General features: G+C 31.5%; 2 protein-coding genes across 3 annotated transcripts; one reads left to right on the plus strand and one right to left on the minus strand.

Annotated features, from left to right (window-relative positions):
• The first annotated feature begins 2,400 nt into the window (after nucleotides 1-2,400).
• LOC106771353 (EPIDERMAL PATTERNING FACTOR-like protein 5) lies at nucleotides 2,401-4,120 on the plus strand. Its single transcript, XM_014657322.2, has 2 exons — nucleotides 2,401-2,719; nucleotides 2,812-4,120. The coding sequence occupies exons 1-2, from the start codon at nucleotides 2,617-2,619 to the stop codon at nucleotides 3,066-3,068; spliced, it is 360 nt and encodes a 119-aa protein (XP_014512808.1). The 5' UTR covers nucleotides 2,401-2,616; the 3' UTR covers nucleotides 3,069-4,120.
• Nucleotides 4,121-15,484: 11,364 nt separating this feature from the next.
• Nucleotides 15,485-18,989, minus strand: LOC106772573 (VAN3-binding protein). Of its 2 annotated transcripts, none has more exons than XM_014659071.2 (7): nucleotides 18,603-18,989; nucleotides 18,163-18,288; nucleotides 17,202-17,613; nucleotides 16,778-17,047; nucleotides 16,609-16,658; nucleotides 16,307-16,364; nucleotides 15,485-16,130 (listed from the first exon to the last, which is right to left on the minus strand). In XM_014659071.2, exons 1-7 carry the CDS (start codon nucleotides 18,912-18,914, stop codon nucleotides 15,916-15,918), a joined length of 1,443 nt encoding a protein of 480 aa, XP_014514557.1. In that variant the 5' UTR covers nucleotides 18,915-18,989; the 3' UTR covers nucleotides 15,485-15,915. The 2 variants fall into 2 exon arrangements, with proteins under 2 accessions (XP_014514557.1, XP_014514555.1); XM_014659069.2 differs by having other exon boundaries at nucleotides 17,193-17,613.
• Between the last annotated feature and the right edge of the window lie 613 nt (nucleotides 18,990-19,602).

Consider the following 19,602-nt stretch of genomic DNA (forward strand, 5'->3'; position numbering starts at 1 on the left):
TAAAATTGTTATAAATGAAAAAATTTTCTTTCTAAATGTTAATTTAATCAACCATTTAAATATTTATTTCTGCGCAATTTTTTCTTTTAAAATGTATTAGTTAATATGTTTTTTAATAATTATTGTCGTAATATTTTAAATGTTTTTGAATTTGAAGCTTTATTAGACAGTGTAGTAAAATTTATAAAATTAATGTGATTAAATAACAAAAACAGACGTAGATATTATATAATGGTGGTTTGTGTGGGTGAAATTTATTTGTAATTATTTTTTTGGGTGAAGTTAAAAAAAAATTCACTTTACTTAATTTTTTTACTCTTTTTTTTTTCGTTTTTTAATACTTAAAAATTAATTTTATTAATAAATATATTATTAGTAAATATAATTTTATATTACTTTTATTACTATATTTTGATAATCTTCTATTTTAATTGATTAAATAATTTTTTTATCGGTCACATCGGTCAAATTCTACACTAATTTTTACATACTTTACTTTTAAATATAATTTCAGTCATGTCAAAATTCTTAAGAAAAAAAAAAAATCAACTTACTCTCAGACCATTCATCTCCCTCTCTCCTAAATCTATCTTTAAAAGTGAACATATCCTAAACGTGTGTACATTTGGAGAGATGGATTTGAGAGATAGGAAGTAGATGAGTTTAAAAGAATTTAAAGATAAATTGAGTGTTATTTTTTTTAAAAGATTTAAAAGTGATTGGGAGTGAATTTGAAAATGAAAGTTTATGAAACATTTAACCAATGTTCAGATTAAAAAATGTTTTAATTGATAGAAAATAAAAACAAAATAACCTTAATGACAAAATTAATATAAATGATATTTATTAATAGAATATTTATTGGTAAAAAATATTATAAAGAAGAAAACAAATTAAAATTAATTTTGAGAATCAAATAAATTTTTATTTAAGTAAAATCTAATAATAATGTTTAAAATTTAATTTTTTAAACATAGTTCATAGCTAATGAAAAATATTTTGCTTTAGATACTATTTTGAAAAATAAAAAATATCAAAACATAAACAATTAAAATTAAAAACTGAAATGTCAAATTTTGAAATTATTAATTTATTATTTATGGTTATTTTTATTCCAATAATGAAACCAAAAACCAAAACTGAATTTGAATACAAATTGATTATAATATTTTATGCATTATATAAAAATTGAAATTATTAAAATTGTAAATGGATAAAAATGATATTTAATTTAAACCAGTTCAAATCTCTTGTTATTATCGATAATTCAAAGCTCGCAAATCACTTTAAATCGTCACCCCCCTATTCCTTACAAATTCTTCTAAACAAACACCATTTAACTCATGAATGTATCCTCGTCAATTCTTTTCAACAGAAAATTTCCTTTAAACAAACAGGACCTAAGAGATAATAAAAATTAAACAATAATTAAATATTAAATAACAAAGATAACTTTTTTTTTTTATGTTAAGTAATAAATAAATAATTTACATAACTGAACTCTTGAAATTAAACACTCTGATGAAAAAAAAAATTAAAAAAGTGAAAATAATTGAATGAGACCTCAAATTAATAATGTATTATTTATATGTAATTTATATTGTGATAATAGAAAAATATAACTTTAAAAAATAAATATAGAATAAATCAAATAATTAAAAGATAAAGAAAAAAGTATGTGAAAATAATTAATATATATATATATATATATATATATATATATATATATATAATATTTTAAATTATCTAAGAAATTAAAACAGTGATGTTATTCGTATTCATTCCCAATAATCTAAGAAATTTGCGTAAAATAAAGTCGAAAAGTACTTACATATTTGAAAACGAAATTATAAGATGAGTGCGACGAATAACATTGGATCCAAACTTGATTTCATTTTATTTTATTGTTGGCTGCCCCTCTCAGAAAATGAAAAGACGTTTACTTATACCTCTGACATGTCTATATCTGCAACACATATAATGTAGTGAATATTTTTTTCGAGATAAATAACAATCATACACTTTATTTCTGGTAGAGAGATGAAAAGGTGAAAAGAAATTAACTGCAATTATTTTTGAAAGAAAAGGATAAATAAGTGATTAAATAAAGAATCATAATACATGTCTATTTTTATTACTATGTTTAATTTTAGACTCATAAAATTTAATTGTAATTATGATATAATGTGAGTTGAAATTTTTTAAAATGAATAAAAATGTGAGAAGCAAAATAGAAAAAAGTAGAGAATTAAAATGGAAAATTACTGAAATGAGGGCTTTGTTTGTTTGAAGGAAATTCATAGATAGAATTGAGCTAGTTGGAACCCACCTATCACAATCATTGTGGAGTTTTGTAGGACCCATGCCCCTACCATTTGGGCCTTTTCCCCTAATACTCAAACAACTTCCATCTCTCTCTCACTGTCTTCTTTTTGACTTGGACTTTCTCTCCCACACCAACTCTCTCACGCAATAATCTTTTCTTCACATCTCCAACAATAATACAACATCGCATACATATCCTCCCTTCAACATCGTCATCCTCCTTCTCGCTCTTCAACGACTAACTCACATTTCTTTCCTAACCTGCGCACCCCCACCTCGCCCATAGGCGTAATGCGCCACCACCATCACTTCCACTGGTTCAAAGCCTTCACCACCTTCTCTTTTCTCTTCTTCTCATCCGCTGCAGCCGTAACCACTCTCACACCACAACCCAGTAAGGGCTCCCTTCAACAAAGAAACTTCTTTTTTCAAGACCACACGCTTCACTTCTAACTTCTCACGTCTTTTTTATTTTGGTTTTCTCAGGTGGTGGGGCTGTGAATCACCTCAACCGGGAAGAGAAACAAAATGGGTCACCGGCGGTGACGGAGGAGAGACTTGTGGCTGGGGAGAAGAGATTCGGCGGGCCGGGGTCGTCGCCGCCGTCGTGCAGATCCAAGTGCGGTTGGTGCAGTCCTTGCATACCGGTTCACGTTCCAGTTCAACCCGGTTTAATAATTCGCCTCGAGTACTACCCAGAAGCATGGCGTTGCAAGTGTGGGAACAAGCTTTTTATGCCATGACGTTAATAAATTAGCATATATAGTTATGGATTGTAAAAATCCTAGTACAAAAGATGAACACAAACGTTGGCAGAAGCGAGCAGGAGAACATTGCAGACACTAGCAGCAGCCGTCTTAAATTTTCCCTTCGGGGTATTTGTTTATTTTTATCTCAGTGTTATGTGCCTTTCATGCACTGATTAATGCTGCTGAGGTTGGGTTGTTTTAAGAGTACTATGTTTATAGTATTATTGAGGTTTATAGTATTGATTTTTGGATTAACCTTTTGAGGGAAGGAGGGAGGGACAGTCAGGAAGGGAGTGTTGGGAATGTAAGAAGATGTTCAGGTGTGATTACCGAGACGAATATCTTAAACCTTTCTCTGCTTTTAACACACTACACTCCTACTTCTCTCTATGTATTGTTTCCATCCTCCATTTGTATACGTGTATGTTTATGGCACCTTGCAATGCATCACCCTACAATCCTCTATATATCATTACAAGTGAATGAAGGTTGTAAGGTGTAATTATGATGAGGATACATCAGGGAGGACGGAGAGAACATGTATTTGAATGATGCTGGATGTCTAACAGGGTTAACTTGCTCAACTTTTGTTTGTATTTGTAGGGGTTGAAGTTTGTGCCACCTTACTGTTTTAAGGCATTTAGGTTTTTGAGGTTGCATTCTTAATTTTTCATTGTTTGGATTTTGTACTTTTGAGGATTTGTTATCACGCGACCTGTCTCATCGCTCGCTCTCAGTTATTGCTTCGCCGAGAGTTTTTAATTTGAACTGTATGAGAGTTGTTTATATGTGCACGCGCCGGTTCCCCCTTCTCCCCCCTTTCGTTTTCCATTAAATATAATGTGGACATGCCAACAAGTGGTGTTTTCACCTCTGCAGAAAGCAACGTTTGACACAGCAACAAGTTCAGAGGGATATACTTAACCATTATATGGGGAGAATGGACGACGAAGTAACAAAAAGAAATACAGTCATATGGGGATGTATTTGTTTGTTTCATTACTGTCTATGATAATGGACGAGAGTTATTGTTTTTTGACCGTACAAGTTGCCATTGTTCATATTCTTTTCTTTCTCAGGCGACTTAACATTTAACCTAATAATCAAGGGAATTCCTCCTTTTCTCTTTGTTTGGAAGCATCAGTTTGAGTTCCCCACCGGCCAGAATGACCACTTAAATTAAAACCCTATATTTTAACACTTACAAGTGCATCCATGGAAGCCTGAATTAGTTCAATTAAAAATATGAAGTTTAAAAAGTACGTAATCATGTTGAAAGGTGGATTCTATTCTATATAACTTAGAATGAAATTTATGCCCAAAATGCGGGCGAGACGGTAATCTTGTCGTAACCATGGATTCGATTTGATTTTAAAAAGGTTTCAATTATTGTGAGATTTTATAGCGATGAATGGAACCAATATTTCTGATTTAAGCTTGTTCACTTTTTGAGCGGGGGTCCATGCTTATAGTGAGGAAACCAAACACGAAGCTATAGGCCCCATGATTCAAATTGCGTATTTCTGAAAATGCCATGCACATCTTCCTCCACCATATATGACTTATGAATCGAAAACATTGCGTAAAGTGGTTGACAAATGGATTAGTGATGGAGATGAAACGGCGGGAGCAAATTGAAGTTGATGTCTGTTTTGAATGAACCTAATTCATAAATCCTAGATTAAGATATGTGTGACTTTAAAATTGATATGTTTCCTAAAGAAGAATAAAATAATGGGCCAACAATTATGGATAGATGATAGTATTATTGTAGTGGATGACATGTGAGTGACGAGTGTTTGGAAAGAGAAGAAGAGAGAATTGGGGAATTCCCCCTAAAAATGCAGTACACACACGAGGGGTAGAAAGCTCCTTTCTCTGCAATTGGGTTGAACAGAGATACAGAGTTTGCTTTGGCTGGGTACCCCTGTGTCAGTGTTGCTTGTATCAATTGAGGTAAAAGTAAAAACTGGCAAAAGGAAAGCCACCATTCACAAAATAACGCAACAACTCAACTCTCTCTACCCACTTAACCCTTGTTTCTTTCAAACCACTATTTCATCTGGGACATTTCAACTCCTAAAACAGCAATCTTTCTGTAGGGATGGATAATAATTACTAACACCTATCAATCCAATAAGTACACACATTTTTTTTTTTCTCCATTTGCGTTACTAAATTAATCATTTTCTGTATCCATTAACCTATTTATATATATATATGTAACATTTTTATTGTTTTAAAGAATTAGCTGGCACTGATACCCAGAGAGAAATGTACAGCCCGAGAAGTGTGTCTGCTTTTTCACGAGGCCTGGCAGTGTTGTTGTTTTTTGTTTGTTTTTTTTTCTTCTCTTTTGCACTTATAATATGTCACAGTCCCACAGAAAAACATGTATTTAGTAGTTTTATTTCAGGGTTTGACAAGACAGATTGACAATAAGACGGGTAATGGGTGAAGCAGTTTTGCTCCAAAAGTTGACATTCAAAATCCTGAGCCTAATCAGGATGCCCATTAAACCACACACATGAACATGACAGCACCCCACCTTCTTCAAAGTCTGAAAAAGAGGGAGAGATAACTGGAGATGTGATGTCTGATTAGATTGTGTTGTTGGGATTGCCGGTGAACTGGGAAAGTGGTTTTAGCCCTCAGCACACTCACTCACTCACTCACTCACTCACATCTTTATTCCCATCTATCAAAATCTTTCTTCCCAGTCCTGTTTTGACCATCAAACCCTGATCAGATTCACCACACTTTTTTTGGTATTTCATCTGCTCGTCTTATTTCTAGGAAATTTCATTGTCAATGCACTGAAACTGAATGCACGTCCTATTGTGTATACGCATGTTTCCTTTGAAATAGATGGTTCTTGCTTGTGCCTCTTTTTATTTCTGTAATTGGATTTTGCTTTGTGGGGTGGTAGTCAATGCAGAGGTCACAGTCTTACAGGACATAGTATATACAACCATTGCCTCCGACCCACGAAGAATAATCAGATAACATGTGAACTGATTCGGATCCATAAAATTTGACAGACACCGAATATATGAGCATTTATGTTATTAGGTATCAATTGGACACCAAAAAGATAAAGTTGGTTGAGATAACTGTCTGGAAACATTACATTGAAAATGAAGCATATTATAGTACTCACAAGTCCAAATTATTGAATTCCGAAATACAAGTATACTTACCCCTAAAATGATGCTTTAGCAGCACCTCTGGACCCATAGGCTTCAAGGTTTAACTCATCTCCCACCAAATTCTCATTCCATGTATCATCTTCTGGACCCACATTATGGCAAATTAAAACAATTCCAAATTTCCTTTTTTTTACATATATATATATATATATATATATATATATATATGTATAAATTAGAGTGGAAGATGAATTTCTTACTGATGAACCACTTCTTTCGTACCTTATTTGTTCTGTGTGAAACTTCCGACTTTTCTTTTTCACGGACTCTTCCAATTCTAAGAATAAAAAGCATAACTTTTATTTAGAAAATATTTTTTTCTTCTTTTTCAAACTTCATTTCTTAAAGACTCTTGATGTTTGTTATCAGACTACTAATGTTCCGTGCACTAGGAATTCTATTGAAATATTTAAAATAATAAAATCAATACAAAATATAGGTTTTTTCTTAAAAAAAAGGTTTAATGCTTCCATCTATCCTCATATTTGTGAGTAAATCTCAGTTGGGTCCTCAAGTTTTGAACTGTCTCATAAGTCATAATTTTTGTAAAAATACACACATTTTGCCCTAACCGTTAAGTTGTCTCAAACGGCGTTAATTGATGTTGAGATAATTTTTTTTATTTTAGGCTTAATCCCTCTCTTGCTCCTTATGTTTGTGAAAATCTCAGTCCGGTCCTCAAGTTTTGAACTGTCTCAATTGGGTCATAATTTTTGAACTATCGACAACGGCGGCATTTTTTAGTTTGAGAGGGAGAAAAGGTGTGAGTCGGGGGGTTTGAGGTGGAGGAATGAGTGAAATGTCATCAGTGATTGGAAGGAAAAAGAAAGATCATAGCCATGTGGATATAATGATTTTAAAACATAAAAAAAAAATTATAGCTCAATTCAAAGTTAACGCCGTCTCAATATACTTAACGGTTGAAGTAAAAGTGTGATATAAGTGATTGGAAGGAAAAAGAAAGACTATAACCACGTGGATTTAATGATTTTAAAACATAAAAAAAAAATTACAGCTCAATTCAAAGTTAATGTCGTCTCAATACACTTAATGGTTAGTATAAAATGTTGTAAAATGTTTGCATTTCATAAGAACTTGAGAACCTAACTAAGATTTTTACCCAAGAGAGGAATTAAGCTTAAAATAAAAAATTCATCTCAGCATCAATTAAAGCTGTTTGAGACAACTTAACGCGGTCAGGGTAAAATGCGTGCATTTTTGCAAAAATTATGATCCAATGAAACAATTCAAAACTTAAGGACCAAACTGAGATTGACATACAAATATGAGGACCAATAGAGGTATTAAATCTAAAAAAAATACAAACCTTATATAGTATAGTTCATGCGATGAAAATTAAAACAAATAATTGAATAATAATAATTTGACGATTGGATCATACCATTCAACTTATAAAATAATATAAACTCTATTTTGGTATAAAATAATTATATGCAACCAAAAGAAGTTGCATGCACTAACATATCATATTGAAGCTCAATGAAAAGGAAAAAAAAAAAATCGATAACTTTCATAATACTCACCGATAGAAACATTTTTACAGAGTATGTGATATTCCAAAGAATGAAAATCAAGCAATTGAAAATAGAAAGAGAAAAAGAATAGGAAAAGAGTTTCAAAAATGGTTGTTTTAAGAAACTCAACCATTTTTTTTTAAATCTTTTTATAACTTAAACTTTTAAAGATGAGTCTTTTTTAGTATTCCTTTTCCATTTTTCCTATTGTTCTGAAACTAAATTCCCGGTTTCTCGCAATAATAATTCGAAATAACAAATTTGGTGGATTATATAAAATTTTTAGTTCATAGAACTTCTACTCTTTGTAATTATTTTTATGTGTATTTAATAATTTTATATAAATTAAAACTTGAAATCCTTGGTGTAGAATACAAACTTATTTAACCTTAATTATTTTCATTTAAAAATAATGTTAGAAAAATTTTATAACAAGCCGTTGACTTTTTGAAATATTTTTTTTATGAAGTGTTTGAGTTATCGAAATTATTGACATAACTAATTCCGATTTAACCTACGAAACTAACGTAGTGGTCTAATTTTAGAAAGTAAAGCACTTATTATATTTTTGGTGGTTGCACATACAGTGAATAGATTCTCTCTCGCAGCATCATCATAATAAGGTTCTTTGCTTTGGCCAAATTTTGTAGGTGTAAGGAAGAAAAGAAAACTACTGAGTGATTAGATGAGATACGATAGAAGTGTAGTTTGTGTATGGCTATGGAATCTCTGACACTCCTCATGTTTCTAGCACACTTTCTGTCTGCGAATTCAATACCAAAGAAAATTCTGATTCTTCACATTTTGTCTTCATCAATCCAATGCCTCCTAACATTTAAATCCTTCATTCACATATAAATACCTCTGCTTATTCAACATTTTCTGATTTTCATCAATACTTCCAATGGATCTTCTAATCATCATTGCATGTGTCTTTCATTTCTAATACCAATTTTCTAAATAGACAACCATAGATTTAACATCATCTTTACTTCGGTGGTCCACAACGTCGTTGCCGATATTTGTTGTTTTCTCTTGTCTTCTTTCTTCTGTGTTAGTGTTCATGGTCCTACACACTCTTCCAGTTATCTCTGTCTATACTTCCTACGTTATTAAACTAATATATTTATTTTGTTGTTCAAATGAATTCCATATTTTAATTTCAAGATTTCAATCACGAACAATCAATATAATTGATTGCCGTGAATTACACAAATTTTCTAACATTCATCAGGAGCTTTTAAAATATTTTCCAGAAACTCACAAAATAGCAAACAGCTTTAAAAGACTACAGAACCCAATATATAACTGAAGAAGAAAAAGAGAGAAGATTGAATCTGCATATTGAATGTGCTTTTCCAAAACGATGGACCAAAAACGACAACGGATAACTTAATACGAAAATGAAATAAAATATGCGAATATTTAAAATTCACATATACTCCCGTGAATATCCTCAAATATTAAAAAATATATGTTTTATATATTTTTAAAAAAATTTAAAAAACTTACAAAAAATTATACAAAATTTAATATAAATGAAATAAAATATAAACTAACGTTTAATTTTTATTAAATTTAATCTAAAATATAGATTAATTTTATTTTAAATTTAATTGAGTTAAATTTAATTTAATTAAATAAAATATAAATAAAATTATTTTTTTTATTTTTTTTATAGATAGACAAATATTAAAATATTCTTGATATTAAATATTTACCTTATCTACTGTCTATAGTATATTTTATCTCCGAATATCCGTATATGTGAATTTTGTTGGTATCCTTAATAAAGAGCGATACTAAGTGGAGTTCCATTTTTGCAATACTTTATTTAAACTCTATTTTTATAATAAAAGTAAAACATATTATTTTAATTTATTTAATTTTAAAATGACGTAAAATCATATGAACCAAATTGTTTAATTTGTGTGTAGGAGCAAATATTGTTCTGTTTTTTTACTAATTAAATCGCTTAAAATCATGGTGATTAAATTATTTTAGCGTCTTGGAATAAATATTTCAAAATTTAGAGACTAAATTATTTAATTTGTAAAATATGAATATGATGACTTTGGAGGTGACTGTGTTGTGTTGTAATATATTGAATTTAAGGAGTAAATAATATTAATTGTTTATCGAGTGTAGAAGAGGATAATAGTGTAATAAGCACAAAATTTGTATAGTGTCGAAATTTAACCCATATGTGCGATTTGAAAATAGTCCATTGTGAATGTGGTCGGTTAGATAAATGTAACATGGTTGCCAGTAATTTTAGCTGAGTCAAAATAATATTATTAAAATTTTATATGTTTGATAATTTTATTAATAAAATAAAAATAAATAATTGGATCACTAGTATCATATTTTAAAATAGTGAATAAATTGAATCTGTGTTGATTTTATATTTACATTTAGCTTCTCTTCTAGAAAATGAATCTAATGTTTTTTTTTTCATAACTATAGTTATATATTTTTTTTAAGTTATAGACTAAAAAGTGAACACAGTAGTAATTCTTTTTACGTTCATAAAAAATTACTATACAAAAAAACTTATAAGATAAAGAGAAAATATAAAACAAATATTTTAGTATCAAATAAAATATAGGAAAAATACCTTTTCTTTCTTCATAGTCGATCAAAACAAACATAAATGAGACCAAAACCATTGTTTGTGTTTATCTTTTTTTTTTTCATAAACAAAAAAATAAAGTGAAATATAAATACAAACAATAAGTAAATCAAGAGGCTAGAAAATAAAATAAAAATATATCTTAATAAGTAATAATTGGCATTATAAATTTTTTTATTTTGTTTATTTTTATCCATATTTTATTTATTACTTTTTAGATGAATAATATATTTATTTAATAATTTGGAAAAGACATTTATTTGGTTTATTTTTGGAGATAAGTGAAAATCTCATGTATTTAGGAATATTATCAACATATTGGTTAATAAAAGACATTTCAGTACAATTTTCAGACTCAATCCACTTTGATACTCTTTGTCCATTGAACCAATAAGTTAAGCTAGCGTTTAACTTGTCCAATAATTTCATTCGTCCACCAATACGTGCATTTTGAAAAATATAGAACACTTTTTAAAGTTAAAATTAAATATTTGGAGAATCAGAAACTAACTTTAAGGCTCCGTTCGTTTGAACAGATTATATTATACTGTTCAAACAGATTGGAAAGCGAGGAAATAAAAAATAATAGTGTTCGCATTAACAGATTAGGAGGGAATGTATTATGCTGATTTGCAGAATAAAGTGTTTTTTCTCATCCCTGCAATATAAAGAGATTTGAGGATAAATATAGTAAAATATCTTTTTACCCCTGATACAAAATGCACAATTTCTCCTCCACTTTCCTGATATCTACCTCTCTTTCTTCCACGTGTCGATATTTGTCCAAGCCCCAGCCTCAACTTTTTTTCATCTCCTTACTTTTATTTCTTCAACTCCTAATTTTTATTATTCAAATAAAACTTTTACTTTATTTCTCTTCTACTTCCATTTATTATATATCTTTTGCTTGTATACTTTACTAATAATAATAGTAATAATAATAATAATAATTAAGTTTAATTTTTTATTTTTTATAAACATTTTTACATTTATATAACATTAAAAAATTACATTTTATATTACTTTAATAATTAGAGGTATTTTGGTAATCTTCAATTTCTACCAATTAAACTAATTTTTTAAATCTATCACATCAATCAAATCTTACACTAATTTTCACAAACTTTACCCTCAAATCCACTCTCAATTACCCACAAATCCACTAAAAAAAAACAACAAAAAAATTACCCTTAAATCCACTCAAATCCATTCAAATCATCTCTCCCAAATCATCTCCCCCAAATCTTCACAAAAGAACACAGCCTAAGAAAGAGGATAGAAACAGGAGTTGGAGACATTCATCATCATCTCTTTTAGAGTTCAGTAGTGACTTAACTCCCTTATTTAATATAAATATATACATATTAAATTTGTGAAAAAGATTTAAAATTTTAATTATTGATAAAAATATTTATCAATAGATCCATCATTAAAATTCATTTGAAAATTAGAATTTTGTTATGATAGAAATATCTACTGATAAAATAGATGTCAAGGTTTTTAATTTGAGGTTTAAATATTTCGTTAAAAAACTTGTTGCTATACGTGTGTTAGTAATTGATTTTTTAATTAATTAGTAAATATGTTGATAATAATTTTTTTAAATATAATAAAAATCATAGAATAAATTATAATTTTGAAATTGTATTGTAATTAAAAATTTTAAAAAATCATCGATAAAATAAACATCAATGTTTTCATTAAATTTGATGAAACATATTAATTCGACGTGAGTGAGAAGGAAAATAACAAAGAAAAAAATGAGGAGAAAGATAAAAAAAATCATTAGATTATTAAAGTTTTGAATGACATCAATAAAGAATTTAACAAATTAAAATAGACTACTTATGATATTTTAATATAGTAGTTATATAAGGGGAAAAACCATTTTTGTCGTGGAAGACACTCGTTTTCAGCCATATGAAAAAATCTCGTTACAATAATTCTTTTAACACAATAAATTAATTTTTACTTCTTATGAGTTAGGTTACCGAAAAATAAATACATTTTGTTGATATGAGTAATCAAATCAGTCTTATACTTATACAGTCTCTATATTCTTCTCATTTCAATGTATGTTTGATTCGATTCTTTCACTTGCTCCTTCCACGGAAAACAACTTGCTAGAAACAACTTTTTGTTTATGCTTTTTGAACATCGTGTCTCTTACACCGACGATTACTCTCACCCATCCTCGTAATTGTCTAAGTGTCACAAGTTCAATACTATAAAAATAAAAATAAAAAGTATTATGTAATGCTTAAACCAAAAAATAGTTAAAAGAAAAACATTTATTACGTGTTAATGTAAAAGGAATAACTATAATTATCTGCTTAAACTTCATAACTGTTTAGAAGGTGTATATAGGAATTTACAAGAAACGGAAAACATCAACACTGTTAAATAATTCAATCATAATTTGGGAAATTGTCAGTTGTCAATTTTTGGTAAAGTTATTGACTTGTTCCTAACCTTGTGAGTTTTATAGGATTCCCTTTTAAGATATAGTAGAATTTTATTTTGAAAGAGCTAAGTTTATGTTATAAAAAGGAATTACAATTACAATTTATTACAATTTTAATGAATTATCCTTAAAATTTAAGTATAACGAGTTTTTGTATATGGCTGAAAATGAACATGTCTCTTACTACACAAATTGTTTCCTTCTCTTATATAATCACTATATTAACACATCATATTATTATTATTATTATTATATTATTATTATTATTATTATTATTATTATTATAGAGTAGTTTATTTTATTTGTGATTTTCTTTATTTACTTTTTTCTAAAAGGAATTACAATTACAATTGAAGTATAACTAACAGCATGCACGTGATAGCTCAAAAACTTGTTAGTGAATGTCTGAATGAAATTATTTCTTAATATTGGGCTTAGTTGTTACGGTATTTTTTTTTTAAATATTAATTTCACTTAAAAATTAATCACTTTCTTAGTCTTCCATGAGTCTGCTTTAGTTTTTAAAAAAATAAAAGCCAAAAATAACATGAAATTTGATTAAAATAAAAAATTTATTTTAATCTCTTTCACAATTTTATTATAATTTTTTTAATTTGTAAGAAACTGGATCATTTTGGTACAAATGTTGAAATATATCTGTTAACTTAAAATAGTAATTCGTGATTATAATATTAAAAAAGGAAAATTGGCAAGAAACACAGTGAATAGTGCCTTGTAAGGTTTTCTCTGAAATATTTTTAAACTGTAAATATTTAAATATCGTTGAAGGATAAAAAATAAACGAGAAAGTAGAGGGAGCAGTGTGTGATGATAGAGAGAGTAACTCTCCAAACTTTAGCAAGACTGTTTGGGTTTGAAAGTTTGTTTTTAGTCCATTGGGCTTTTATTATAACAGTTTTGGTTATACTCTTCTATAGTATTTTTCTCTACACCACTCTACATTTCTTCTTGCACTCTCATATTTTTTAAAATTTCAAAACTATTCTCTATATTTCAGAAAACCCTACACACCATTTCATTTCTTCAACCAAAATCCATTGAAGAATTTTTCAAGCCTTCAAATGATTTTAAAGTCCGTTGAAGCTTTTGAAAATTTTTTAAACAGATTTCAAAATTAGTTAAAAGACGTTTTCTTCAATGATTTTAAACTTTGTTGAAGAATTTTTTCTTTTGTGAATTTCGAAATTCATTAAAAAAGTTTTCGAAAGTTCTAACGAATTTCAAAATCTTGAAGAACACTATTTTTGAAATGTGGGGAGGTGCGGGAAGAAACACTAGACTATTCTCTCTTATCAATGCCGAATTCAGAAATTGGGCCTTTCAATCCAATCATTAGGGTTTTCTGAATTGTAAGAAAGGGAGCACAGTTACAGTCAAGCACTTTTTCTTCAAAGCCCAATATAGATAGCATTATGTTGCAAAAGTTATATTGTATATTGAAGATGAAAAAGTATTTTAATTCTCTAAAGTTGTTAGTTTCTTAATTATCGTTAAATAAGAATTTTCAGACATATTATATATGAAATTTTAAATGCATCTTCTCCCACTTTTTACTTTTTTTTTTTTAAAATTTCATTGTAAATAATATTTACATGTTTTATATTTTGCACGTCCACATATTCTTACAAAAATAAATGAAAATAGACAAAATTGTGTACACAGTAGCAGTTATATAGATATAAAAAAAAACTACAAAATTGTTTATTATATTAAAAGTAAAACAAAATAGGAAAATATAAATGAAAAGCAGTTATGAAAATTAATCCTATTATTAATAGTCATAGATAAATAAAAACTTGATGTATACACAAATAAACTTCCCATCCAAGATTTCGTTCTCTAATAAACATTTACTCTATTTTTGTTGGCACAGCAAAGGTATATTTTTTGTTGGGTTCGGAACAAAGTCTCCTTCTTGTTAACATAATATTTTTTTTTGTGTCTGAAACCGACTCAATATTTTTAAATAAATTATGCTATTTTTTAACTGTAAACGTGATGAAACCAAAAGATATTCTTAATTTCCGAAACAGAATGTGAATAACATACGTAATTGCTAAACTAGATCATGTAGTTGATGATTACATCAAATGTGAATTACTCCTAGTTTCGCTAACCAATGACAATCAGCGGAATAAAGATCAGTTCAATCCTCTAAACTAATCCAACTTACTACGAGTTTAAACTTTTTAATCACGGACTAATTTGAACTTCATTAGGATTTAGTGAATAAGGTAAATAAACGAGTTAGAAGAGTAAAACAAAGAGTCGGCGAGAGGAAAAATCAAGCAGCAATTTGTACCAGGTACCTCAACTTTACTTCACCCTTTGTTCCAGCAATTCTCCTGATGTTCTTCCCAGGTTGTCTAATTGTTACGAGATTAAGAGAAATTTTCCGTTGCAATTTCGCTTACTGTTAATAAATCACTATATATTTTCGGGTGCACTTTAAACATAAAATATAAAGAAAATTGGGAGTACAAGATAATGTTGTTTCTTAATGCAGAAGAAGCCTATGCCCAGAAATTATTTGTTGTGACTATCACACGAAAATCAAAGACTTTTGACCACTTTTTTTATAAAGTCCAAACCCAAAATGTACAAACAAGAGGATGAAACAAGGATACATTTGTCCTTAAACATTATACTTTGCCTCCAAAATGATTCTTTCCTCTTCTTTTTGACTACCCCTACAATCCCAAGTTCAAGGTACTCATTTTCCTTCCAAAACAATCAAAGAGCCAAAGGCCTATTGGCTCACGTTGGACTCACATCGATTCAATGTTTCGCTTTCACATTCAAAACTAAATTACATCCAAGATTAAAGAAAGTGTGACCCCATTTTTGCCTTTAGTTTCACCTTTTTACAATAATCAAAACCCACCATGTACAAAAAAGACCTATAATGCTTGCTAGCAGCACCTTCTTTGATCCAAAATTTCTTATCCCTCTCATTCAACACAGAAAGAGATGCCCGTGCTCATATTCGGTTTCTGTTGTTCTTTTCTGCTGCAATGGAGAGAAGCCGTGAAACACCCCTAGTCCAAACATCATATTCTCTCTGATCTCTGCACTCAAATTCCACAGTTCCACGCATCACTGTTTTTAACCCAAAGTAACGACGATCCTCGCCACCTTCCAGCAAGTGGCGCCCCGGCCAGGCCGGTACATCTTTGATCACTTCGACCACCACATCTGAACCAATTCAAAGGAAGGAATATATAAAAATTAGAGCACCCTTTTGATCTTTCACAACTATAGTAGTAGTAGCACCTACGACTTTCACAAATCCCAAAAACGGAACAAGACCCACCTCCAAATCTGTTGTCAAATAATTAGTTTGGAGCAAGACAAAAGTAATGAAAACTCACTCTTTTTCTTTTTCGTGATGGTCCCAGCGACGTGCCTGCTCTTCATTTTTAGTATAACCTTCACACCAAAAAAGTATTTCCAATGAATTAAAGGTTGCAGTTTTCTAAGGAACCAACAAAGTAAACTAGATACCTTCACTTCATCATAAATAATGCCCCCACCTCTTCACTTTTCCACAATCATGTTTTAAACACATCGTTAACAGTTTAATACTAATAGATGCCCGGATAATTACGTCATTAGTCATCCTCTGAGATAAAAAAGTTCATCATTCTTGAACACGGGGAAACATAATGCCTACCTGATTCATCCGGTTTATATATACAGACACAATTTTCCAATGAAGATCACCTGCACATAAATTACCTCATCAGAGCAAAATTAAACCACAGAATTTATTTCTTCTGTATACAAGACACCATGAGAAAACAACAATATGATAAAACTAAAACTAGATGAAAAATATATACCTTTCCGAGTGCGTTTCAGGAGCTCAACACCTCTGGCCAGTAATTCTCTACTGCATATACCCAAGAAATTTTCTTCTGGCAAAATTTCACCGCTGAAACTACCATTAGAATTTCCATTGCTACCACTATTATCATTATCATTATTATTATTAACATTATTAATACTATTGCCTACGCCAGCTCCCAAATTTCTCTCCACGGGAATTACCGCTGCAATATTCCAAACTTCCTTCAGGGCCCTCGCTTTCAATGTGGCAGCCCCACGCAAAGCTGCAATTAAATTTCACACCTCCAATAAATTAAAATGAGGACAAACAAATCATTAATCAGAACGCATATTTTCCAATTTCCATCAAAATTCACATTTTTCGTTAGCAGAATGTTCTTCGATATGTCATTCACACTTCATTCTCACCATCCGTACCTGTCGCAGCCCCCGCGGTTAGAGTCGTAATATCACCGGCGGATCTCACATTCACGGCGGAGCTAACCACCGATGCAAGATGTTCGCGCTCGGCCCCCAGAGCCTCCGCTACCTCCACGCACTGTGCCGCCACCAGTGTCGCCGCCGACGCCACCGCCAGGTCCGTCTTAGCCATCTGCTCGTCCTTCCCGGACCCGGATGAGGCGGCGGTGGCAGCGGCTATCGCCGCCACTGCTGCGGCCACTCCAGCGACCGATACCGCTGCATGGAGCTGAGCATTGTGCGCTCTAGTCTCCTCCTTTTTCTTCTCCTTCCTATCCTTGAGCCACCTTCCAACTGTCTTACCGGAGGCTGCGGGCGTTGTTCTGAAATTAAGACTCAGACTGCTGCTGATATTGTTGGAGCGGGTGTACTGCAGAGATGATCCCACAGAAGCCATTCACATAAAACAAGAGAGAAAGTACAAGGCATTAATCCTAAGGCAGTGTGGCCTGTTATGTGCGCCGTTTAAAAGATTGTAACTACGTATTTGTCGAAGGCTAAAGACAGCAGCGGTGAATGCAGCAGAGGGCAGAAAGTCAGAGGCTGTGGCTTGCTAAATTTGGATTTTGCAAAGACGGTGATTAGGTGCTACTCGACGTAGCTATCCCAACCAATTGGACACAGGAAATGGACCAGTTAACCAATTGGAACATACCCTAAAAATAGAGGATCCATTAAACTTTCACACACCTTCTGCTAAATTTATCCATCCCTTAGCGGTAGTAATAAATTGTTTATTATAATAGTAATGTTAGTTTTAGAAAAAAGAAGTTTACAATGAGATTGGAGGGAGCTGATTAAATTAAAGGGGGTTTGGGTTTGCCTTGGTTGTAGAGAAAGGTGAGAGACATATTGGTTATAACTGAGTGATTGTGTTTTTCTCGGATGGCTAAAAGTTAAAGATGCATGATGTGTGTACCTTGATATCGTCGATTTCAGAAGGAGAAACAGGAGGGCTATCGGTTAGGGAGCCACAGCTTTGGGTTCCGTTAAGAGGGCCACTGCTGTGAGAGAGTCTTCCTGAAGTTCGTGGAGACACTTCCTGCTGCGAAATACGCCACAATAAATACGTTAGCATTGGTTCTTCATGACGTTAGAGATAAAGATAACGAAGGATTGACGCACACGAAACCGTTTAAATGGAAACAGAGTGAGGTAAACAATAAACAGAAGAAACAAAAGAGGCGAAGAAGACAAACGAAGCTAGAAACCAAATAGCTTTGTGCGACTGACACAAACAACACTGCAGTCCATTCTTTCAGGTGTTTTCCTTTTCCAGAGACTGTGATATGATTCAAGTCCAACTCTCGCATGGAAAAACAATTACACCATACTATCGTATTCGGAAGGAAGCCTTACGGATTGTGACATGATTCGTTCCATCACCATTTGAGAAGTCTCCGAGGAGGCAAAGGAGAACGGGTTCCCAGCAACCGTGGCGGAAGCTTCCTCACTCTCACCGGCAACATCCTCGGGTATGGCATCGGCAGCGCCGCTACCGGAGAGGGTGACTTTCGAGAGCGCCGGAGAGAGAGCCTTAGAGACTTCGAGGGCGGAGACGCTCCAGGAACGTGAGAGGAACTCCATGGGCTCGCGAGGCGTCTCCGGTGGTCGAAACATGCCGCCGTGAAGCGGGTCGGGTCGCCAGGGTTCGGTTTGAGCTTTGTCCATTGGGAGTGTGAAAGAAAGAGAAATAAAACGTAAGGATGAGTGGGAGAGAAAGAGAGAGAGAGAGAGAGAGAGAGAGTCGAAGCGTAGTGAAAGTGTGGGGTGCGGTGCTTATAAAGAGAGCGGGTGTGCGTGGAAAAGAAAAAAAAAATGTGATACAAGAGAGACAAAGCAGCCGATTGTATTCTATTTGATGTCAGTCAGAGTTGCTGAGTACTGATAGAAAGGTCAAAATTTTGCATCAAAAAAGAAAGCAACAAAATGAATTAAACCAGAAAACACGAAAAGGATCACCATTACATGACATGATTATAGGAATGACAACCAACTAGAGTTGGATATTTGTCTAATACCAGTACACTAATCTTATTATTCTTTCTCAGTAATATTTTTTTATTCCCTTTCTTGTCTTCTTCCTCTCTCTTTATTATATTTATTAGAAATAATATAGTATGTTCTCCTTTAATGGTCACGTGTTGTTATGATTGTAAGCCTTGTTACTTTAGTGGGAGTAAGGTTCTCGTCTCGTGATTCCATCATCCGGATCATCGACGATAAAATTAAAATGGTTTCATTAACTTTTTTTTTTCTGCTGCAATTTAAAATGATTAGTACTCCTAAAAGTGTTAATCGAGTGAGCACAATTATGAAAAAGAAAAGTAGTGTACGTTTGCATTTTAGCATGAAACGT

Source organism: Vigna radiata, chromosome 8 (genome assembly GCF_000741045.1).
Source record: "Vigna radiata var. radiata cultivar VC1973A chromosome 8, Vradiata_ver6, whole genome shotgun sequence".
NCBI classification, from domain to species: domain Eukaryota; kingdom Viridiplantae; phylum Streptophyta; class Magnoliopsida; order Fabales; family Fabaceae; genus Vigna; species Vigna radiata.

What these genes read in the sequence shown, in the direction of transcription:
- LOC106771353 (XM_014657322.2), top strand. Translation starts at nt 2,617, where the DNA reads ATGCGCCACCACCATCACTTCCACTGGTTCAAAGCCTTCACCACCTTC. An exon ending in CACTCTCACACCACAACCCA is followed by an intron (nt 2,720 to 2,811) that starts GTAAGGGCTCCC and finishes TGGTTTTCTCAG; the next exon opens with GTGGTGGGGCTGTGAATCAC.
- LOC106772573 (XM_014659069.2), bottom strand. Translation starts at nt 18,914, where the DNA reads ATGGACAAAGCTCAAACCGAACCCTGGCGACCCGACCCGCTTCACGGC. An exon ending in AACGAATCATGTCACAATCC is followed by an intron (nt 18,289 to 18,602) that starts GTAAGGCTTCCT and finishes CGTATTTCGCAG; the next exon opens with CAGGAAGTGTCTCCACGAAC. An exon ending in CTGAAATCGACGATATCAAG is followed by an intron (nt 17,614 to 18,162) that starts GTACACACATCA and finishes TCATCTCTGCAG; the next exon opens with TACACCCGCTCCAACAATAT.